The 24,997-nt window shown below is 36.1% G+C and overlaps 1 protein-coding gene across 3 annotated transcripts in view; it reads left to right on the top strand.

Moving 5' to 3' along the window:
- AKT3 (AKT serine/threonine kinase 3) overlaps positions 1-24,997 on the top strand; it is a 275,734-nt gene that overhangs the window by 144,069 nt on the left and 106,668 nt on the right. For all 3 annotated transcript variants that reach the window (XM_063082725.1, XM_063082726.1, XM_063082727.1), the window contains 2 exons: positions 14,910-15,021; positions 22,652-22,796. In XM_063082725.1, the coding sequence (XP_062938795.1) occupies positions 14,910-15,021; positions 22,652-22,796 (257 nt within the window). The remainder of the gene's footprint in view (positions 1-14,909; positions 15,022-22,651; positions 22,797-24,997) is intronic.

Here is a 24,997-nt window from a genome sequence, read left to right as displayed (position 1 = left end):
ATTGAGAAGTAATAAAAATAAATTACCACTTGTTGAGTACCTGTGTGCAGTGCACTTTACATGTATTTTGTTAATAGTGCTAATATCCTTACAGGATAAATAATCTCTCTATTTTATAGCTGGGGAATTTAGACTCATGGAATTTCCCAGTGATAATGAATCTCCTAAGTGATGGAGCAGCTGGGAGCTAGACCCGCAGCTTTGAAGTTTTGAGGCCAGTGATTTTCCGTACTCCTGCCTAACCAAAGCATTTGACTACCTTAGGGTCTTGAGGGTGAGAAGTTTTCTAGTGTGGGCAGTTCAGAAGGTATGGGCTTTCCATGCCTCTAAACTAGTTTGTCAGTATCACGGATCAAATCTCGTCATTCTCAACTGGTATGTGAAGATGGATTTCAGAGCTTTTGGATACTTCCATTTAAGGAAATTGAAGCTTAATGCAGAGGATTCATTAGTATATGAAGATTTCAGCATTGCTCTTTTAATTACATCAGAGAAGTCATAGGGGAAACGCTAATTTTTAGAGGCAGAGTTATCTGGATATTTGCTATAAATTATATAATCAGTGCATTTTTAACAAATTAGACTTGAGGGTGTCGTGATTTGTTGAATCCTCTGAGCTGTTGTTACATGCTAAATTACTGCCTTTCTCTCCCCCCCCCCCCATATCTTTATGTTATTTTTAAAACATTTCTGATATTAGTGGGAAAGTTAAATGAAACCTAAGGCCACAGTGGAGGGAAGGACCTTTAAGCCTTCGGAAAGATATAGAGACATTCTTTTGGGTCGAAAATAATACATAATCAAGCAGATGCTAATGAAAAAATGAAATGCAGGGGAAGAGAAAAGATACTAGGGTGCCTGTTTGGAAGCTTTATAGAGGAGAGTACATTGCCCCTTTATTACAATAATGTTTCTGCACTATAATAAGGTCTTTCATTGCAAGTTCAGCCTTTTTCATTCATTTGTTTTGTGCTCTGCTTCCTCTGTCACTAATTGTCAGCACAATAGTCTTCCAACTATGAAGTCTCAGTGTCCTTTTGGACCAATTTGTCATTGTCTTTCTCCCTCACCCTCCAACCCATGCACTCAGAATCTATTACTGTGGTTGCATTTTTAGACATTTTTTTATGTTTTAAAATGGCAATGCTTTTGAAACTTGCCAAAATAGTTCATGATAATTGAGTCATCCAACCAGCAACACTTATTGCTTCCAAAAGCACACTGGTAAAGTTTCTGTCTCTATAGGGTATTCTTATAAGGTAATTAAAAATAAACATATAAATACTCTGTGGCATCATTTCATCTGTATTGTTTCCTTTGATATTCATAATAGTCCTGTGGAAATAGGACATTTTAGGACATTTTATTAAAATATTTTTGTTGAGTTGTATTATTTACCAATCTACTGTATACCTCATACATTCTTTGAAATTTCTGTGACTTTAGGGAGTTACATCTCTATTCTTTTAATATCTGACTCCAGGCAACTCTAGTTACATGTTAATTAATGTTAGGTTTTTAGGATTATAGCCAATAAATATTTCTGATGTGCTCTTAGCCTTGTTCTAGTAATCTGATATTGACAGAAAGACGTTCTTCAAATGCAGTTTCTATAAAGAAATCCTGAAACAGTATTATTTCTTAACAGCTTATCTATCCGTCACTTAGAACTTCCCTTATTAAAGTTCATTAGTGTTCTTAAACGTAATATTCTCAAGGTAGGGGGCAATTATTTTTAGTGCATGAATACAAAATAACAAGTTTGGTCAGTTTTCTCTGGGGGCAAACATGTTTTCAGTACTCTGTATGTCACCCGTTTCTATCAATTTATTTGCAGAAAAGTAGGAAGTGAAGTGTAGAAAACTTATTATAGAGAAATAAACTTTACTTACTCTTTTGTAACTGGCCAACATACCTAAAACAACATGAGATATAAAAAGAAGAGCCATGAATTTAGAGTGGGAAAACCTGGATTTGGGACTCAGTTTTACCACTCTAATGGCTTCATGATTTTTAACAAGTGACTTAAAAATCAAACAGCTTCCTTTTTTTTTTTGTGAGCTGGAAATGATGAAAATACTTTAAAACTTTATTGGGAGGCTTAAGTGAGAAATAATGTCTGTGAAATCTTAATTTTGTAGTGAAGCAATGGATAATATGCTAAATTAATTACTTAGTAGTTAATTATTTAAAAAATAAATTTGGGGGAAGGATATAATGGCAGTTTCCCTACTGACCTAAAGTGACAAATATTTAAGATCAAATTTTTTCCCTATTCTTCTAGAGATGAATGAGCTGATTATTCTAAAGGGGCTCTTCATTAAACCAGATTTTAAAACAAAGTATTTTTTTTGCTGTAGTAAAGACCCAGAGACCTCTTTATGTCTGTGGTGGAAACCTGCTAAAGGCAGGCTACCTTATTTGGAGTCAAATTACTGAATGGGAAGAAAAACATCTCTACTTTCTTAAAGTTTCAGGAAGTTAGAGAGTATTTTCCAGAGAGGTCAGGTTCCAAAAGTGACTGGCTATCTCTAGATATGGTTTAAATGAAATAACTGGGTTTGGTTGTTTACAATTCTCTAAAACATATCGTTTATTTGGAGAATTCTTTGCTTTCCTGTGAATGGGTAGGCCTATCTTTTACTTTTTATTTTTCTCCAAGGGGAAAAACATCTTTTACTCTATAAATCTAATCATTTCTACTACTTTCCAGAAGGAAAGAATGATCTCTCTTAAGTGTTAGAGCTGTTACTCTGAAATCAAGACTGTGATTAGGATTTAAATATATTTTTTTCAAGTTGGTGTTACTAGGATTTATTTAAACATACATATGTGTATATCTGTGTGTATGTGCTTAAAATGTGTACTTTTCTTCTAGAGTATTTATTACTAATGTTCTAAGAGGGTCTAGACTGGACAATTTAGGTTTTGAAGAAATAGGTGTCTCAGGTTTTGGGTGGAGATAGATCATAAAGTAAATTTTGTTTCTAAAGAAATGTGAACTTTAAAATATGGAGGTTATTTTGTGAGAAAAAGAGAATTGTGATAAATTATACTGTGTCTGAAATATTTCCTGAAGCTTTTTTTTAATGATAAATCCTTAAGATATTTTTATTTTTTTTCCCCAAGCACGTCCCATTTTCCCTGAAGCTTTAAAAAAAAAAAAAATTCAGTCTATGTGTACTTAGATTGTGATAACTAAAGAACATGAGAATTATTTCAAATTCCCTGAAGTTTACAGTGTAATTAAGGAGATTTACATGAAACAGCCAAATCACAGCATATGATAATATACCAGTATATGGGGTATAAATATTAAGTGCATTAGATCTTCAGAGGTAGGAGAGTATGGATTGGAGTAATTAGAGAAGATCTTGAATGACTAGAATCTAGATTAAAAAGGAAAGAGAGTGTTTCAGATGAAGGGAACAGCATGGGTTGAATTCTGACGTTAAGAATAATCAGAGAATGTTTATCCGCAGAAGGTACTCATAGTTTTTAGTGGTGTGGAATAAATTAAGTTTCAGACTTTTTTTTAAAGAGTGGAACTTGGTAATCAATAGCTTTGAAAGTCAGGCTAAGGAATTTGAACTTTGTCCTGCAGAGAGTAGAATGTTTTTGAGGAGGAGAATGATGTAACAATAAGAATTTGAGGAGGGCTAGTAGTGTGGCTAGTAGTATGTAGGACTACTTGGAAAGGGAGAAGGCTGGAGAAAGGGAGAACATCTGGGAGGCCATTTCAGTGATCCAGATCTTGGTTATGCGTTCTCAGGTTGGGTGTCAGCTGTGAAAAGAAGGGATGGCTGCAAGACACATACAAAAGAACTTAGCCGTGTGGCTTGAAAGAGAGGGATGAAGGCTGTCTGGTTAGCTCAGTTGGTTAGAGCGTGGTGCTGATAACATTGAGGTCCTGGGCTCTATCTCTGTACAAGCCAATGAACAAAAACAAACAAACAAACAAACAAACCAGAAAAAAAAAATAAGGGAGGTGTATTAGCCTATTTTGTGTTGCTTATAAAAAAAATACCTGAAATTTGGTGATTTACAAAGAAAACAAAATTTATTGCTTACAGTTTCTGAGGCTGAGAAGTCCAAAGTCCATCTGGTGGTGGTGAAGTCACCCAGGGGTCCCACATTGCAAGGTGGTGGGAGCAGAGAGAGGCAGAATCTTCTCGTCTTTTAAAACCCTCAGAACCAAGCCTCTGACCACCATTATTAATCCATTCACTACTGCATGGCCTCTTCAAGGACACACCTTTCAATTACCATAATAAGATTTCCCAGTCACAGTGGGGGCTGAGTTTTTAGTACACAAAACCTGGGGGACACAATTCAAACTTCAGTGAGTTTATGGGGGATATAATTCAGTCCACTAAGGAGCCATGAGTTAAAGATGAGTGAGGAAGTATTTCTTGGGTGATTAGGAAAATGGTACAGAAATAAAGTGAGTAGAAAACCTGTACTGGTATAGTAGTTTTCAGCTTTCAAAATATCCCTTTTGGATATGCCAGTTTTGCCATGTGGGGATGGATCTTGATCAGGGGGCTGGGGCTGGAGGAGCAGGTTTGAGAATCGTCACATCAGATGATAATTGACCCAAAGCCACGAGAGAGACTCCCTATAATTAAATCCACAGTCCTTACCAACTCATTGGGGATCTTTCTGATCTCATCTCCTACCGTTTGCCTAACCTCACTCCAGTCTCCCTGGGCTCCTTGCTGATCTCGTATGCATCTGTGAGCTCCCTCCAACCATGGGTCTTCGCACCTGCTGTTACCCACATCTAGCTCTCTCTGCCCACAGATGTCTGCATTGGCCTCGCATTCCATTAAGAGAAGCCCTTTCTAAACAATTCGTTCTAAAATAGTACCACCTCCATGTCTCCCTAACTCATTTCCCTGCCTAATTTTTTTCATAGTACTTACAAGCAACTACTATTTACAAATTAATTGTTCTTGTTTATTGCTTGATCACTCATCCCCTCAGTAAAATACAAGCTTTATGAAAAATAGGGATGTCGTTTTGTACACTGCTGTATCCCCAATGCCTAGGTTGTTGTCTAGTATATTGCAGGTACATAATAAATATTTGCTTAATTGAATGTCTAAATTCACTAAGGGAAAAATTATCATAAATTAAAAGCATAATACAAAAGGTCTTGGACTAAAGGAGCAGCAGCTCCATTTGGAAGAAGAGGCCCTAAGAAGAGTAATGAATAGTCAGAGATGGTATGTCACGTCAGTGTCATGGGATTCAAGGGAGAGTGACTCAAAGGGCAGGCAGCCAGGAATATACATGCAGCAAAGTGAAAATGAGAGCAAGAAAAAATACCTAATGAGGAGGAGAGTGGTAGAAACCACAATTAACTAACTGGTTAAGGAATAGGTAACAAAGATCGCTCTTAGGATTTTGAGAAATTTACTAGTGAAATGAAGGAGATGGACAGGAGCAGCTGGTGGACGTGAAGCAGCATTTGGTGCGAGTGCTTTAAAGATGGATTTTGAGTCTGAGTCTTGATCTATGTATATATTTATTTCACTCTGGTATAAGTTGATAAGCAACTTTGAAGATATGTGAATCGAAATTGTCCCATTGAGACAAATGGAAACTTGAGGCATTTAAGTTGTAAATGAGAATTTATATGAAATATACTGACTCTCCAGAAGTGATAATGTTGAACTGTTATGCCCAATGAAATATTCTGAAGTTTAACTTGAGTTAAATGAGTTGCATTAACTGGAAGTATCTCTTTCTTTAGATATCAGTCTATATATTTTACTCTTAAGAAAATAATTTTTTTCCACATTTAACAGTTTAAGCTTTCTCTAGTTTGTTTTGGTGTATACTTTGAGGAAAGAACTTAATATTATTTAGGAGGGGGTTTCTATTTTTGACTTTCTAATAATGAAAATTTTCAAACATACAGATAAGTAGAGAAAATAGTTCATTGTACTCTCATATACCCATTATCTAGACTTACCAGTTAATACTTTACCATATTCGCATCTTCTTTTGGTCAAAACGGTTACATTATGTTTAAATTATGATATCATATATCTTTGTCACACAATTCTTCAGTACTAATCTCTAAAAAGTTAGGACAACTTCCTACATAATTAACAGTACCACAGTAACACCTAATAAAACTTAGAAATCTTCAGTATTATCTAATATGAATTTGTATTTAGATTTCCCAGTTGTTGTCTAAAGTATCTTTTATAACTGGCGTGTTTAAAGCAGAACACGTTAAGGACCAAACATTGCATTTGGTGGTTGTGTCTGTTAAGACTTTTGTGGTCTAGCAGAGTTCTGTGTCCTGTCTCACTAGTGTCCTTACCCCTCTTTTGATTACATTCACTTATTAAAGAGACCAGGCCAGTTGTACTGTAGAAAGTCCTCTCTTCTGGGAATTCTCTGATTGGTTCTACAGGGTGACATTTCTCTTCTACTTCTGTATTTCCTATAAAATGGAAATTAGAGCTAAAGAATCCATTAGATTCACATTCAGTATTTCTATCAAGACTATTTCCATGATGATTTCCGTGTACTTCATGTGACAGCATGTCAGGAGGCACTGTATCAGGGACGCTCTCATTGTCCATTGGGTTAAGGTGGTAGCAGCTTTATCTGTCCATTATAAAGTTAAATTTCCCCTGTGTGGCTGGCAGATTATCTGTGGGTTGACATGTTGGCACTATGCAGTATTCAGTTCTTCATCAGTTACTTTACCTAATGATTTCAGCATCCTTTGATGATACTTGCCTTAATCAATTATTTTATTAGGGGTAGATTATCTTTTAGCTGTTTTATTTTTAAATATGATTTCCGCTAGCCAAGGTACAGATTCATTAATAAATTGGGCTAGTGATAGTTGTTCTGTTTATTTGAGACCAGCTCTGTTTAGATATAGTAGTACTAGGTAATCAAACAGTATGACCCTTGCCTTCAGGAACTATTCAATCTAATGTACATTCATGTTGGCTTTTTTAAAAGTTCTGTTCCCCCTTCATTGTGCTTCAGTATAAACTACTTTTTTCTATTTAATTGAAACAAAGTAGTGCTCATGATTATTTTTAAGATTTTAACACGGTACCCAACATCATGCTATGTAATGAAATGGTTAGATGATATCCTGTTTACATCTGGATAATTCACTTCTGTTTGTTTCGTGCATTATGAATAAATTGCTTACTCTGATATATAGTACAGTGAATTTTTATATAACCATTAAATATGATGATGTAGATCTTGATTGAAATGGAAAATATACACTCTGCATTGAATGACCAAAACACTTACATAATATGGTCAACTATGGTCTCATTTTTGTTTTTAAAAAAAATGCTTAGGGCCAAACCGGTGGCGCACTCGGGAGAGTGCGGCGCTGGGAGCACAGCGACGCTTCCGCCGCAGGTTCGGATCCTATATAGGAATGGCCGGTGCACTCACTGGCTGAGTGCTGGTCACGAAAAAGACCCAAAAAAAAAAAAAAAAAAAAAAAAAAAGCTTAGAAAAAGTCTGAAAGGGTATATATTAAAACATTAACGATGGTTATGCCTGGGTTGCAGGATTATGGTTCTTTTTCTTTTGCCTATTCTTATGAATTTTTCTATATTAAGCACAGACGATTTATACAATGAAAGTAAATAAATACACCAACTTGCCTACACAACGTGAATATATTAATGTTAAAAAACTGCATTTAAAATAGTTAAGATGATAAATTTTATCTTATGTATATTTTCTCACAATTTTTTTAAAGCCCATGGCTATTACACTGGGAAAAGCAAAAATCCAACCTGCCTAATTCCATATCTTGAGTCCATTAGATGTGTGCATGCCTCTTATAATTCTTTCTGTTAGTAAATGTCTTGTGTCATTTTGTCCCAAAGTGACTATAGTGTATTTTTACTTGAAATTTCAAGTGTGCAGAGGATTTGCAGCGAACGATTGTTTTAGAAGAATCTTGAGGTGTTTGTTTGTTTAATTAGAGGCAGAATGTGGTGGGCAGACAAGATAGAGAAATGTTGATGGGGAATATGTTAAGCTCTGAGGATATGCTTTTGGTAAATGGTGTCTGTAGTGACCATAGTCATTAAAGAAAAATATGTTAGAGGAAGTGCACATTAACATGTCATGATTTCAAATTCAGTTTAAACCCACAAATAGTATATTCCATGTTAATACTAAAGTGATAAACTTTATGATAATTAAAATGTCAGAGTTTGAAATGTGGATCACAAAGTGAGAAATATCTTCTAGAGTAAAATATAATATGAGTAACCTAATCTCACTCCCCTCATTTATCACATCACTTATGTTGTTAAATAAAATCTAAGAATTTTGTTGTTCTCTCTCCTGTTTTCTTAATGTTGCGACCGATATGTTGGTAAACGGTTCAGGCAAAAATAACTAGAAAGGTGGAGCTAAACTGATGCAAGTTTGGGAATCACATTTCCATTATTAGTAATTGAACATTTTTGTTATCCTTAACTTCATCGGCATTGAAGGACGTGAGACCCAGCAGTGAAAGAACCCGGAGGCTCTGCTGCCTTCCCTTCTGCCGTCCTGACTACCTTGTTTTTCTTCAGCTTCTCATTCTAAGCCACCTTCCCCCTACACTCGTCCCTGGAGGAACAAGAAACTCCAAGGATCAGGATCCTGTCCTTTGCTAGGCTGTGGTCAGAGCCAGCAGCAAACTCATTGAGGACTTCTCCCCTCTCAAACGTGGTTAACAGGTGAAAGTTATCCTGGATATCCTTGTAGAAGAAAAGGTGTCATAGATGGGAGGAAGGACCAGCTAAAAGTTATTTAGCTTGTCTGAGTCTTGTAAATTCTGTCCTTTATAAAATGGAGTATAATAATGTAACACTTTTTAGGTTTGTCCTTTGGATTAAATAGGTAACATTTATGAACCACTGGATGTGTGCAGTGTCCAATACGTAGAGATTATTCCACAGACATCATCTACTGGAACTGCTGTCTACCAGCCCACCTGCCTCACCTGAGACACCTCCCACTCAGTGGAGTCAGTGAATCTGTTCAAGGTTGATGTATTGAGTCTTAATTGGGCACTTATGTTTTTTTGCCCCTAGATATATGAAAACATTAAACAAAAGAAAGAAATGCTTTCTGCCCCTATTAAAGAATATCCAACTGTAATGGTATATTTAGAGGCTTTACAAAGCACTATTTGTGCTTTCTGTTTGATTTCTCTGTTAAACTAAAACTGCAGTAAAAAAAAAATTTTTTTTTGATTTATGGTCTTTGTAACAGTTATTTTTGGAATTTATTATTCTTTTGTTTACACATTGAATGTTAGAATTTAGTTTTAAAAGAATAACAATTAGTATTTAAGGGTTTAAAAAAGGTTGAAATAAAATCTTAAACTTTTGAATAAAATCTGAACAGATGATCTCAATTTCTTTGTTTTTTTTTTTTTTTTTGATCTGGCATGTTGCATTCTCTAATTGGCTGTCAAGTTTGCAGAGTAAGTACAGCTGCGAACAAACTTTGTCATCTGTGGTTCAGAATGGTTTAAAGTAAGCAGAATGTTTGAAATTCAGCTTGTAGTTCAAGTTGCTCAGGAGAGTTAGATATAAGTACCACTATGACAAATGCTGTACTGAAAAGTATCTCATTATGATATGATAAGTTACCTAGTATTTTATAAAGAATTCTTACTTTGTATCTATTTATTTATGTATTACTTTATTTTTTATTTACTTTATTGATGTGTATTAAATGATTCCAGAAATCATAGAGTCATTCGGTTAATATAGCTTTTTAGAATCTGTCTCCAAAGTTTCCACCTCTATTTTTTTTATTTTAAATTGGCCCAGCTTGATTTGGGAATCTTTACATAATTAAAAGGAAAATATTCTTCTATACAAGTATTACCTAAAGTAAATAGATTTATTTACTAACCACTGTCTGCTTTAAGAATCTGCTTTAAAAATGAATTCTCTTGGATTCATATTTAAGAGTATGAATTTTCAGATCATGAACCAACGTGATCTGAAAACTTAGAACTTTCACAGCATGTTTATTTTAAAAGAGCTGTTGGATGTGTTTATGATTCTTGATTATGGCTAGCATACAAGAACCCAAAGTTTTTCTAGCACTTGTGTTCAAGTGTAAGTTAAAGTTGCAACTGTTTTGAATTTGGCTTTACCTCTTTTAATGATACATGCTTCTATACAGCAGCAAACCCTAAGACATTATGCTGGAGTATTCTCTTCCTGTGGTAGTGACCCAACTACCATTTGAATATCTTGGTATCTGCTTCTGTCTCCTATAGTCTCAGTCTAATGGGTATTCCTTAGAAATTGGATTTGTTTGTAGAGAATTTCATACTGAGACGTGTAAAATATAGGTTTACTTCTACTATACTACTTGTTTGTAATTACGTGCAACATTTCGTTGGACTGGAGCTTCACAGGGACCTGATTAAAACCTTTATTGCATTAGTGAAATATTGCTTTATAATTACACGTGTAGGATGACTAATAATAGAGTATGGTGTGTGCTGTGAGTTCACAGTCTTATACTCATTTTTGTGTGCTCAGAAGCTTTCATAGTGCTTGGCCCATAACTGGTGTTTCATACTTAGCAAATTTAGTCAAGACAGTCAAGTTGTGCGTAACTACTTGGGGTATGTACTATTACTTTAATATTTTTCCAAACTACCTCATGCATAAATTCAAATATTTCAGTCTTTCCTAAAAAGTTCCGTTTCAGTGGTCTGCTTGAGAATGGTAATTAAAGTAATAATTTTTGGTATTGTTTTTAGCAGCCTTGTAAATTACAGTAATTGATAATCACCTACAGTCTGGTAATTAAGTATTTTAAATAGCTTCTAAAATTCCAGTGTTGAGAAATTCTTTATAGCATTTAAACTTCATGTAGTTATGGTGTTGAAAATATGCTGTCTTTAAAGTTTTACCTTAATTCCTGATAGTGCTGTTAAAGATGAGGAACGTGGCGGGTGTAAAGTACCTTGACAGGATCGCACAGCTGATAGTGTGGATAGAGCCTGGATTTGAATCTGGTATTCTGATTTCAAAGTCTGTTATCTTAGTGACCACTGTACCACCGCAATGAGAACCTTCAGTAAAACTGAAACAGGCCAAGCTGAGATTGGGCGTTCTGTCTTTCCTTTTTTGTTCTTGCTGTTTCTCTGTGCTGCAGAGTTTGTTCTTGAGTGTTTGTCAGGCCTGCACCTCTTTTAAGTGTCCATCCTCTGTTCTTTACATTGAAAGCCAGCCTGTCACTTGCTTAGTCATCAGGTATTTACTATGTCACCTTATGTGCTGTGGGACGAATTGTGCATAGAATTCCTAACTCTTTAGTAATTAATCTAGCCAGGAGATCAGTTAACATGTATTAAGCACGTACAGGACAGCGTGATGCACTCCTGACTGGAGTTTTGAAATGAAGGAAATGGGAAGGAACGGTGGGCTTAAGAGGAAATCCAAGTCAGTCGTAAGAAATTAGGTGGCTCTTTATTGGTCAAAATAAAAAATCAAATAAAACAAAATAAAGTGGCATGCTACATTTGGTATTTTTTAACTTTCAAATTTCCAAAAATCTGCAACATTGCTGTGCAAGGTTTAACTGTAATATACTGGGTTTCATGATCTCTAGATTGCACGTTTCCATCGTCTTAAACACCACGGGGTTCTCTCTTCCCTCCACACCCCTAGATGATTGTCTTCATCACTCCCTTGCCTTGTATACCCTCTACTTCACTCTGCTTTCTTGCCTCGACAAACTTACTAAGTTAAAATACAGCTTTGCTTAAATCTAATCCACTGTGTTCCCCAACTACACCCAGGCAGCAGAGTGTATATCTGGGGGAAAATATACAACCCTGATCTCCGGTGTTACTTTAAATTTGTGATCATTAAATTTAATCAGGCCCTTAATGCTGCTCAGCAGTCATGATATATTTCCCTAGTCCGTCTGCTCTTCCATTTTTTGGAGCACTGTTTCATATCTTCATATCTTTATTCTTCTCAGAGCCCCAAAACATCCTCTTTCAGCCTTATTCTTAACTGATGGCTGTATATCTTAATTCATTGAAAAAACAGAAGCAATGAGAACATAATTTCTACCAGCTCCTGCTTGCATCTATAACTCTAAGTGTATACAGGCCCTTTTATTCTGTCTTCTCTCTTGTGCCATCACTAAACTGTCTGGACTCCTGGCTAGAGTCACCCCTTCTTTCCTATATGAGGAAGTGGCTCCAGAAATTCTCTCCTTTCCTCTATTACCAAAATTATCTTTTTTGTTGGATTATTACTATTGGAATTCATTCATTTGGAAAATATTTTTTGAGTGTCTGCTATGTATCAGGACAGTTCTAGGTGCTAAGAATATATGTCAGGAGGTTTGCATTCTAGTTGGTGAGACAGACAATAAACAAGAAAGATACTACGTTAGTTAGTTGTCTCATAATGCTAGAAGATGATAACAGGCTACAGAAAATAAAAAGTACAGCAGGTAAGAGCAGTTGGGGAGACCTGGGTAAGGGGTGCAGATTGTAGTATTAAATAGGTTGGTCAAGGTAGGTTTCAATGTAAACATTAGATTTGATCTGAGACTTGAGGGAGATGAGGGAGTTAGCTGTGGGGACGTGTGAGGGGAAGGAATGCCAGGCTGAGGGCACCGCCTGACAAAAAGTCCTAAGCAGAGAGAGTGTGGTGCATTGTTGAGGAAATGCAGGGGAGCCAGAGTGGCCAGCAGAGTGGGAAGAGGAGGCTAAGAGCTTCAGTGAGACGGGTGGGAGGGAGGCAGATCATGCCAGGACCCTTGTTGATCATTTAAAGGCCTTTGTCTTCTATTCTTAGTGAGTTGAAACACTGCAGAATGTTTTTTACAGATGGTCATTTTAAGATTTCTGGCTGCTATGTTGAGAACAGACTGCAGTGAGGACCAGGGGACAGCTGTTCCAAGGTTTTTGGAGTCATCCAATGAGAGAGAATGATGGCTTAGTCCGAGGTGGTGGAGGTGGTGAGAAGTGATCAGAAACTGAATATGCTTTGAAAGTAGAGCCGACAGGATTTCCAGGAATGAATGGGATGTGAGAGGGGAGAGGACACCAGGGTGATTCCAGGGCTTTCGGCTTGAACAGTTGAAAGGATGGAAGTGTCGTCATCTGAGACGAAGAGAGCTGTACTAGAGGTTTGCAGAGGGAGCAGGGGAGGGAGAGACAGGAGTTCACTCTCAGGCATGTTCAGGTGTCTCTTAGAACACAGTTTGCGTCTTCAGGTAACTTATGTAGACTCTCAACATCTCTGAGAAGGAAGATTCTGGTTTTATGGCAGCTGGGGGAGGTTTAGGCATTGGCAATGAGAATCTAAAGCAGAATTGCATCAGTGGAAAAACTAGGTAATTCCAGATATTACCAGTGTCAGAAAGGGAGATCATTCCATGTTTCAGTCTGGATGATGGAAAAAGTAGGAAAGCCAGGAGGAGGAACGGATTTAGGGGAAAAGATATTGAGTTTGGTTTTATGTGTGATACCAGTAATTCAAGAAGATAGAAGTACGCAATATATATAATTAGACATGTGTGTCTTAAAGTAGAGATCCAAGTTGGAAAGGTTTGGATTTTGATATTGGTAAACTGAGAGATGATGGCTAAAACCACAAAAGCTTGTGAGAAAGGGGAAGAAAACTAAGCAGATACCCTTAGGTAAATGATCTCTTTCAGTGTAAAGAGTCAATAAAGAATTAGTGTAATGTGAGTAGTGAGTTGGACCTACAGAGACACAGAAATGGTAGGTGATAATTGTTAATGATGGAGATACAACAAAACAGATAAGCACTGAGAAAAGACTGTTGAATTTGTCACCTAGGGGTAAATGATTTTATTTCAGAAGAGCAATGTCAGGAGACAGCCCTACTCTACCTTCTCTTGTTGTCCAGTACCACTTATCCTTTAAAGATCAGCTCAGATGAACACGCAATAATAATAGCTAGCATTTTTTGAAAGCTTATTATGTGTCACACATGATGCTAAATATTGCATGAGTTTATTTGTTTATTATTATTAATCACCACACCAGTTCTGTGGCGTAGGTACTGTTACTATTTCCCATTTAACTATTGAAGACTGGAGAGATTAATTAACTTGTACAAGGTTGTCTATTTAGGTAATACTAAAAATAATCATTGAATCTAGGCACATTGGTGTGAGAATCCCTACTTTTAACTGCTATATTATGCTTCTTTTCTTTGAAGTCTTCCTAGATATTCACTAAAAATTAAATTAAAATTTTAATTTTAAATCTAAGTTTTACTTTAATCACTTTTGAGTGACTCTAGGGGCTGTGTATATTAAGAGTTACTGGCAGTTTATACTGTCAAAAGCCTTATAATCTAGGCAGACATAAGGATACGTTCTTCAAACGATAAATAATACTATAAGACAGTCTATGCTACATGAAAAACGAGATATACAGTAATAAGTAATAAGAATATAGAGGAGGAAATGGTCACTCTAGGACCAGGTGTTGTAAAAGGCTTCCGGAAAGGAGTAGGAGTTGATCTGGACCTTAAAGGACAGATAAAATTTTGGCTGTTGGTCATTGTGTATGGAGAGGGGTAAAATAAATGGAAGGTATTACATATAGCAGGAACAACTGGAGCCGAGGTACAGGAAAGAAGAGCAAGATGTGTTTGGAGAAAATTAAATCGTCCAGTTTATTTGTTAATGTGGCTAGAATGGGCAGTGGATTAGAAAGTAATACTGAGGTCAGAATGTCAATAACCTTAAGTGGAGATGCATAGGAAGCTGTGAGGTTCTAGTGAGTGTTGTTTAGAATAGAACTCTATAGGTCTCAACTGTTTACTTCTTGGTTTGAATACATGTATATTTAAAGAGACATTTTATTTTATTTCTAGAATGCCAGTTAATGAAAACAGAACGACCAAAGCCAAACACATTTATTATCAGATGTCTCCAGTGGACTACTGTTATAGAGAGAACATTTCATGTAGATACTACAGAGGAAAGGTAAGAAACTTGTTTTTTCCATCTTGTGAGAAAGCAACAATCTAGAGATGTATTTGTATCTGATTTCACCATTTGTAAATATATATGAATACACTTTTGAAATGCTGTAGTCTCAATTTTTCTGTTTTGGGTAGAATGCATGAATAATAGGGACTTGAGAAATATTAAATCAGATCCTCTAGGCATGCTATTTAGATATACTTCTTCAGAGAAAATAGAACGTTTAAAGGTTAAAATATAATTTTAAAAAGACTTTTTATAACCAAACTACCTTTTTTTTAAAGTTGTAGAATCGATTGTAATCATATTTGAAATTCAGAGGCTAGTGATAGCAAAAGGTTTCAAGTAGCATGCTATTACAGATTAATTGCAAGTGTCTGCCTAGAGTATTATGTTGAGAAAGGATACTGAGATTGGGTCTAAGCTCAGTGGGAGGAAAATATTAGATATTAGGATTGATTAGCTTTGACTGTCATCATTACTAAAGAGGGGAGTGGGAACACATTAGTAACCAGCTCACCAACTTCACCAGGACCACACGTTCATTTTTCTGGTTCACCATCAATTTTTGCACCCACCTCTCGCCTCCCAGTTCTATCTTTATGTTCTTTTATCTGGTCGTTCTGATGCTGAGTTATGGCCAGCAGCCACAATCACAGAATCATTGTCCTGCACATATGTCATCACGTTTGATCCTAATTGGTAACTTTGTGAAGTTAAATGTTATTAGCCTTGTTTTCCAAATGAATAAATTAAGTTTTAACAGGATTGATTGGATTTTAATTAAAGAGTGGTAAAGTATTATTTAAATGATACTTTTTGATTAATAAATGATAATGTGACTATTATAGGAAATACAGAAAAGAACTAGAAATGACTCATAATTCTAATTATGTAACTAGAATTAAGCACTGATAATATTTTCTTTTATACACTTCCACTCCTCCGTCTGTGCAGATATGTTTAGGTCTTTAGTATACAAGTAGTTTTTTGTATCTTTCCCTATGTTCCTGCTCTACCTGACCCCCACCCCCATACACCCCATCCCCCCTGGGCCATCTCATATACTGAGTTCACAGTTTGCTTATATCTCCACTCATAACCATGGTTAGGCTAATTCCTCTATAGTTTTCATATGTGAGCTTAAAATGTCACTTTTCCGATAAAATCTTCTGTGACTCTTGTAGACTAGGTCGGTACCCCTGTTATTTATATATGTAACTCTTAGTATCTTTTATGTCAAGGATATCGTGCATGTAGTCCTTATTTGCCTTTCTTACTAAACTGCAAGATTCTTGACAGCAAAGCTCCTATCATTCTTGGTCATTTTTTAAAATCTTGAGCATATGGTCCATGCCTGGCGCAGTATTTGTTGACTGGATGAATGAATGGAACTTTCCCCGTGTCCGTATAGTTTGAAAATATTATTTCTTATTTATTTATTTATTTTGGGATTATTTATTTTTTGGGTGGCTGGCCTGTAATGGAATCTGAACCCTTGACCCTTGGTGTTACCAGCACTACACTCTCCTAAGTGAGCCACCGGCCAGCCCCTTTTAGTGGATTTATAGCATATCATTGAAGCGTTGAAACATTATTAATTTTGTCATTTGTGTTTATATAGCTGAATTTAAGCCAGATCTACTTCTCTTCTGAACAATCAGTTTTCACTTGCATTTATGACTACAAGAAAAACGAAAAACAGTATATTTGCCATTGGAATGTGCTTTTCTGTATTCACCTAGAATCTGTATTTGGAGATTTTATGTTACTTTTATGTAATGTCAATGAAGACTTGGAGAGGCTTAGTGAGAGTTAGAAAAACACTCTTCAATATTCTGTCCCCAGTCTAAAATCCATACCTGTTGTAGAGTAAATATATTTTTCTAATCTATCGTCTATCTATCTGTCTTATAAATGCTTTCTTTTAAGGTTGAACATTATGCATTGTAATCGTTTTTCATGTCCCTTTACCAGTTCCTCCCTTTCCCCCTCCCCTCCCCCTTTCCCACCTCTGGTGACCTCACTTGTCTTTCCCTCCTTTTGAAACTTCAGTGTATTATTGTGACGGTTGTATCTTTCTTTCTTTCTTTCTTTTAAAAAATTCATTTGTTTATTTTTTAGGTCCCACTTATGAGTGAGGACATGTGGTATTTCTCTGTCTGTACCTGGCTTATTTCACTTAACATGATTTTCTCTAAGCTCATCCATGTTGCTGCAAATGACATAATTTCATTCTTTTTTATGGGAGAGTGGTATACCACTGTGTATACATACCACATTTTCCTTAACCAGTTGTCCGATGATGCACATTTAAGTTGGTTCCAACTGTTGGCTGTTGTAAATAGAGCTGTGATAAACATGGGAGTGCAGGTATTCCTTATACCAACGCCATGATTTCCATTCCTTTGGGTATACACCCTGCAGTGGGATTGCTGGATCGTATGGCAGTTCTATCTATAGTTGTTTGAGGAACCTCCATACTGTTTTCTGTAATTGCTACACCAATTTACATTCCCACCAATAGTGTAGGAGGGTTCCCCTTTTTCCACATCCTTGCCAGCATTGGTTATTCTGTCTTTTTGATAATAGCCAGTCTGACTCAGGTGAGATGACATCTCAGTGTGGTTTTGATTTGCGTTTCCCCGATGCTGAGTGATGTTGAGCATTTTCTCATGTGTCTTGGCCATTTGTATTACTTCCTTTGAGAAATGCCCATTCAGCTCCTTTGCACATTTTTTAATCAGGTTATTTTTTTTTTTTAGTGTTAAGTTGTTTGAGTTCTTTGTATATCCTGGATATTAGTCCTTTGTTAGAAACATAGTTGGCAAATATTTTCTCCCACACTGTAGGTTGTAAGTTGTCTTTTTTGCTCTGTTAGTCATTTCTTTTGCTGATCAGAAGCTTTTTAGTTTGATATAATCCCATTTGTTTATTTTCCCTTTTGTTGCCTGTGCTTTTGGGGTCTTATTCATAAGGTCTTTGCCCAGTCCTACTTCCTGAAGTGTTTCCCCTATGTTTTCTTTTAAGAGTTTTATAGTTTTATGTTTCATAGTTTCAGGTCTTAAAATTTAAGTCTTTAATCCATTTTGAGTTGATTTTGGTATATGGCGAGAGGTATGGGTCTAGTTTCATTCTTCTACATCTGGATACCCAGTTTTCCCAGCACCATTTATTGAAGAGGCAGTTTTTTCCTGAGTGTATGTTCTTGATGCTTTTGTTGAAGATCTGTAGAATGTTAAGTTTGTGAGTTGATTTCTGGGTTCTCTATTCTGTTCCATTGGTCCATGCGTCTGTTTTTATGCCAGTACCATACTATTTTGGTTACTATAGCTTTAGAGAATAATTTGAAATCAAATAGTTTTATGCTTCTGGATTTATTTATTTATTTTTTTGCTCAGGATTGCTTTGGATATTTGGGGTCTTCTCTTGTTTCATATGATTGTCAAGATTGTTTTTACTAGTTCTGTGAAGAATGTCATTGGTATTTTGAAGGGGATTGCATTGAATCTGTTGATTGCTTTGGGTAGTATGGACATTTGCACAAAGTTAATTCTTCCAATCCAAGAGCATTGAATGTCTTTCCATCTTTTTGTGTCCTCTTTAATTTCTTTCAGCAGTGTTTTGTAATTCTCATGTAGAGATCTTTCACTTCCTTGGTTAAATTGATTCCTAGGTATTTTATTTTATTAATGACTAGTGTAAATGGTCATTGGTATCTTTTCCTGCTAGTTCGTTATTGGAGTATAAAAACACTACTGATTTTTGTGTGTGGATTTTGTATCTGCAACTTTACTGAAATTCTTTCTCAACTCTAAGGGTCTCTTTATACAGTCTTTAGGCTTTTCTGTATATAACATCATGTTATCTGCAGACAGGGATAGTTTGACTTCGTCTTTTCATTCTGGATGCCCTTTATTTCTGCCTCTTGCCTGATTGCTCTGGCTAGTACTTCCAATACTGTGTTAAGTTGGAGTGGTGAGAGTAGACATCCTTGTCTTGTTCCTGTTCTTAAGGGAAAAGAAGTCACCTTTTCCCTCTTCAGAAGACTATTGGTGGTGGGTTTGTTGTACATGGCTTTTATTGTGTTGAGGTTCTTTCCTTCTGTAATTTGCTGAGAGTCTTTATCATGGAAGGATGTTGAATTTTGTCAGATGCTTTTTCTGCATCTGTTGAGATAATCATCATGTATGCATACAGTAACAGAATTAAACGGAAAAAAAGGGACAATTCTACAACCATATTTGGAGATTTAAAAATTCTTTTCAGCAGTTGGTAGAGCAGCTAGACCAAATATTAGCTAAGACATAGAATAACACTGTCAACTTACCTCAATGTAATTGATGTTTACAGAGCACCACAGCTAAAAGTCACAGAACACACATTTTCAAGTGCACATGGTACATTCAACAGGATAGACTATATTATGGGTCATAAAATAATTTAGGAAGATTGAAATTATACAATGGATGTTTTGTAACCATAGAAGAATTAGAAATCACTATCAATAGTAGAACCTGAAAAACACCAACTATTTGGAAATTAAGCAACATAATTCTTCATAATCATTGGTTCAACACCAAAATTTACAAGAGCCATTAGAAAATAGTTTTTTGTTTTTTAAAAAGATGACCAGTAAGAGGATCCGAACCTGTGTTCTTGGTGTTGTCAGCACCACGCTCTCCCAAGTGAGCCAAGGGCCAGCCCTAGAAAACAGTTTTAAGTGAATGAAAAGGAAAATAAAATATATCAAAATGTGTAGCTAAATGAGTGCTTACAGGGAAATTTATAGCCTCAAATGCCTATATTTGAAAGAAGAAAGTTTTGTCAGAAACCTAAGCTACCATCTTAAGAGTCTAGAAGACTAAATTAAACCCAAAGCAAAAAGAATAAGGAAACAATAGCAATCAGAAATCAATGAAATGGACAACAGAAAAATTTAATAGAGAATAATTAAGAAAACCAAAGCTAGTTCTTTAAAAAAAAAAAAAAAAAAAAAAAAGAATAGCAGGGGACCTGAACACCCCACTGTCAATATTAGACAGATCATCTAGGCAAAGAATCAGTAGAGAAACACACTATCTAAACAATACTCTAGACCAATTGGAATTGGCAGATATCTACAGAACTCAAAGAACTTTACAAGAAAAAAACAAGCAACCCAATTAAAAAATGGGCAAAAGAGCTAAGTAGGCATTTCTCTAAGGAAGATATACAAATGGCCAACAGACATATGAAAAAATGCTCAACATCACTCAGCATCCGGGAAATGCAAATCAAAACCACACTGAGATACCATCTAACCCCAGTTAGGATGGCTAAGATCCAAAAGAATCTGAACGATAAATGCTGGCGAGGCTGCGGAGAAAAAGGAACTCTCATACATTGTTGGTGGGACTGCAAAATGGTGCAGCCTCTATGGAAAATGGTATGGAGGTTCCTCAAACAATTGCAGATAGAGCTACCATATGACCCAACTATCCCACCGCTGGGAATATACCCAGAGGAATGGAAATCATCAAGTCAAAGGTATACCTCTTCCCCAATGTTCATTGCAGCACTCTTTACAATAGCCAAGAGTTGGAATCAGCCCAGATGTCCATCATTGGATGAGTGGATACGGAAAATGTGGTATATCTACACAATGGAATACTACTCAGCTATAAAAACGAATGAATTACTGCCATTTGCAACAACATGGATGGGCCTTGAGAGAATTATATTAAGTGAAACAAGTCAGGCACAGAAAGAGAAATACCACATGTTCTCACTTATTGGTGGGAGCTAAAAATTAATATATAAATTCACACACCCACCCACCCACCCACCCACACCCCCCGGGGGGCGGGGTGAGAAGATATAACAACCACAATTATTTGAAGTTGATACGACCAGCAAACAGAAAGGACATTGTTGGGGAGGAGGGAGGTGAGGGAGGAGGGAGGGAGGTTTTGGTGATGGGGAGCAATAAGCAGCCACAATGTATATCGACAAAATAAAATTAAAAAAAAAAAAAACTGAAAATTTCTTGGGTATTGCTAAGGAAAGAAAAAAAAAAGAAGGAAGACACTGAAGAAAACATTAGAAAACTGGGATAGCCCAATATCAATGAACAGAATTGATTAGTAATTAATACCCTTTCCTCAACGAAAACTCCAAGCCCAGATGTCTTCACTGGTAAATTGTGTCAAACATTTGAAGAAGTTTGTTTCAGAAAATAATGGAGGCAAGGATACTTCCCAATCATTTCATAAGGCCACTATCTCTCATTCCAAAAACTGGACCAAGCTATCATATGAAAAGACAGGTATAGCCTAATATACTTGTGAATACAGATGCAAAATTTCTTAATAATATATTAACAAATCAAATCCAACAATATGTAAAATGAATACTACATCATGACCAAATGGAGCTTATCCTAAGAATTTAAAGTTGCATTAACATCTGAAAATCAACCAAGTAAATTTACTATATGAATAGGATAAAAACTTCATGACCATTTCAGCAGATGCAGAAAAAGTATTTGACAAGATTCAACAACCTTTCATATCAAAAAGAAGCAAAGGGGGTTTCGTAGTGTACTTGTTATCGCGTTCGCCTCACAAAAAGAAGCAGCAGGGTAGAAATAGACTAGAAGTTAATTGATTATGTATTGAGAAACCTACAATCTACATAAAACTCATGGGTGAAAGGCTCAATGCTTACTCCCTAACTTCTGAAATAAAGCAAGGATGCTGCTTTTTAACATTGTACTGAAACTCTGATCTAGGGTAGTAGAGCAAGGAAAAGATATAGAAGGCATACAGATTGGAAAGGAAGAGGTAAAACTGGTCTTAATTTGCACATAATATGGTTGTGTGTGTAGAACCCCCCCCCCCCCAAAAGCTAGTAGAACTAAGAAATGAATTCAGTAAAGCTCCAGTATACAAAGTTAATATACAAAAATATTGTATTTCTAAACTAGGAAGAAAAATTAGAAAGTGAAATTTTAAAAAATAACCTCCACAATAGCATCAAAGAATCCTTAGGAATAAATTCAATTAAAGATGTGCCATTCTTTGAACTTGTTAAGACAAGTGAACAGATATGATGGTGGCGAAGGGCAGAGAGGGAAGGGGGAAGAGGAACAGGTAAAGGGTCAGAAAAATCAACTACAATGTGTACTGTGAGAAGTTCCAATTTAAAAAAAAATGCTAACATTAAAAAAAAAAAGATGTGCTCCAGAGCATGTGACTGATAACACCAAGGTCTTGGGTTTGATTCCTCTACCAGCCAGCAAAAGCAAAACAACACTGCAGCAAACTTTTGGGGGTCATTGTACTAATAGGCACGATGTGTACAGACAAACTTTAACTATACTTTTAAGTGATTTTAGCTGGATTTTTAAATAATTCTTTTCTTTTTTTAAAACATACCTCCAAATGAATATGACTACAGATTTCAGGCCTGCAATGAAATGGCTTTAGAATTAATTTCACCTTGGGATGATGGTGGAAGAGTGTGTGTTATGTGTGTGTGTGTTAATTGGGAATAGACTATATTTGTGTTGATTGTATATTTTATGAAAGGAAAATACTTGAGTTGCTTACCATCTTCTGTTAATTGGAAATTTTGCTCATTTTTATAGAGAAGAATGGACGGAAGCTATCCAGGCTGTAGCAGACAGACTGCAAAGGCAAGAGGAGGAAAGAATGAATTGTAGTCCAACTTCACAAATTGATAACATAGGGGAGGAGGAGATGGATGCTTCTACAACTCATCATAAGAGAAAGGTAGAAAATAATAACTTATCCTCATACTCAACACAACATTTATTTGTCTGGGAAAAATATGCTAAAAAAATGCCATTTGCAGACAGGTGTCAGTTTTCTTATGATATCAGCGCTTTAATGCTGAATGCCGATAGGTTTTGTAAGGGAGTCTTGACTGCTGTGCCATCGATACTACTTTATGATTTGCACTTTTCCTTATAGAAATAAAATACTTTCCCAAATAATTTGGTCCCTTTCCATTTGGTGTTTTGTGTTTTGAAAGCAGAAGCAGAGATGGCTCTGGTGTACTCCCTGTTTGGTGCTCTCAGCCTTACTAACAGTACCAGGAAAGGGAGCAGCCTTGGAAATAATAGCTTATATTTTCATGGCTGCACCTGAGCCAGTGAGAGAACCAGAATTTTCCTTTCCTCAGTGCTGCAGAGTAATGTACCAATTTATATTTTCTTGGGGATTATAAATTATGCTTTTCACTGCTAGAGAAAATTGTAAAGCAACATATTGATGTAAATATAGAGGTGTTGAGAAGGGATTAACATATCGTTTATCATTTTAGAATGTGTGTGGTAGAATAGATTGTAAATTAGTTTTCAAGTAGGAAAATACAAAATTTCCAGCTATTGTCCGTGAAGTTTGGTATTAGCAAATTAAAGATGATGAACTCTTTGGAGTTAGACTGCCTTAACTCTTTGTCCTTCCTCTTCCACATGTTTAAGGTGTGAAGTTGAAGTTATACAGTCATCACTTAGAGTCAATTATCCTTTCCTTAGGTGACGCTTCTGTTCTGATTACAATAATACTCTATGCTTGATCTTAGACAAATGTCTGGGACCTTTTGTCTTTGCTGAGAGTGTGTCTTCGTAGACATATCCTCTGTCTGTTGGTTGAACTGAATCCCTCTTTCCTTTTAAGTCAATTTAACCTGCTTTTGTTCCACAGTCATTGCAAAAGGAAAACACAGTCTAGCTTCACTCACCGACTCAGAGATAGAAAACTCTGTTGTATATGTGTAAATTATTTCATTTAGAATGAAATGAAATCAAGAAGGACAATGGAAATAGATACAGTTAAGAACATTGAACCCCAAATAAATCCAAAATACTTCTGTCAATTTTCATTTTGGTTACCCAGTTTCGATAAAGAATTCTAATTGAATCTGTTTGAGAAAGATGCTTGTGTTTAATTATCTTTATGTGGATAGGGTAGAATCTTAGCTAACAATAATAGCTAATATTTATTGAGCAGTGAGAACTTTTTGGAGACTCGTATAAGCACTTGGCACAAATTTCCTCAATTTAAACCTCAACTATACGAATTAAGTACCACTATTATGAATATAATTTTGTTATAATTATGTACATAATTTTGTTTCTAATATAACTTGGTTATGTTGTGAGTATAACAGTTGTAGAGATGATAGAGACTTAAGATATATGAACCAAGAAAAAGAAGTAAGTTGCTTATCGATGTTGTACATTGTGCAATTAAAAAACCTTATATGGGGCCGGCCCCGTTATCGATGTTGTACATTGTGCAATTAAAAAACCTTATATGGGGCCGGCCCCGTGGCTCACTCGGGAGAGTGCGGAGCTGGTAGCGTGAGGCCGCAGGTTCGGATCCCATATACGGATGGCCGGTGCGCTCACTGGCTGAGCTTGGTGCAGACCACACCTTGCCGAGGGTTGCGGTCTCTTTACCGGTCCAAAAAAAAAAGACCTTATATGCGTGAGATCTTATTATCTTTTCTGACAAAGAGTGCAGAAAAATGGAACATTTCTACCACTCCCTATTCTATAATGGTTCGAGTGACTTAGTTAATAATGGCAAAATATTACTGTCACTGTAGTGAAATAAATGGCTCTAGAACTAATCCTATATGTTTGTCAGTTATCATGAAAAGAATTGGAAAAGCTTGGGTTATTTTTAACTTAAAACTGTAAACACACATATTTTGAGGTAAGAATATCTCTCATAATTTACAGGATACATTTTCTTCTTTGTTCCCTTTTTGAAAAATCGACAGTAGGATTAAGAGAATAGCGACTGCTTATGGTAGCTGTGCCGAGAGTGGTCTTGACTGCTATCTGTTGTGTGCAGTGGACAGGTGGTTACTTCCCTTATGGCAGAATGTTGCCGCAGTATCTGCTCTGCCAGTTAAAGACTCTCTCGGAGAGGGACGGATGTTGGGCGGTGGAGAGAAGAGT

Source organism: Cynocephalus volans, chromosome 18, assembly GCF_027409185.1.
Source record: "Cynocephalus volans isolate mCynVol1 chromosome 18, mCynVol1.pri, whole genome shotgun sequence".
NCBI lineage: Eukaryota > Metazoa > Chordata > Mammalia > Dermoptera > Cynocephalidae > Cynocephalus > Cynocephalus volans.
This window is presented reverse-complemented; position numbering and strand designations above follow the sequence as displayed.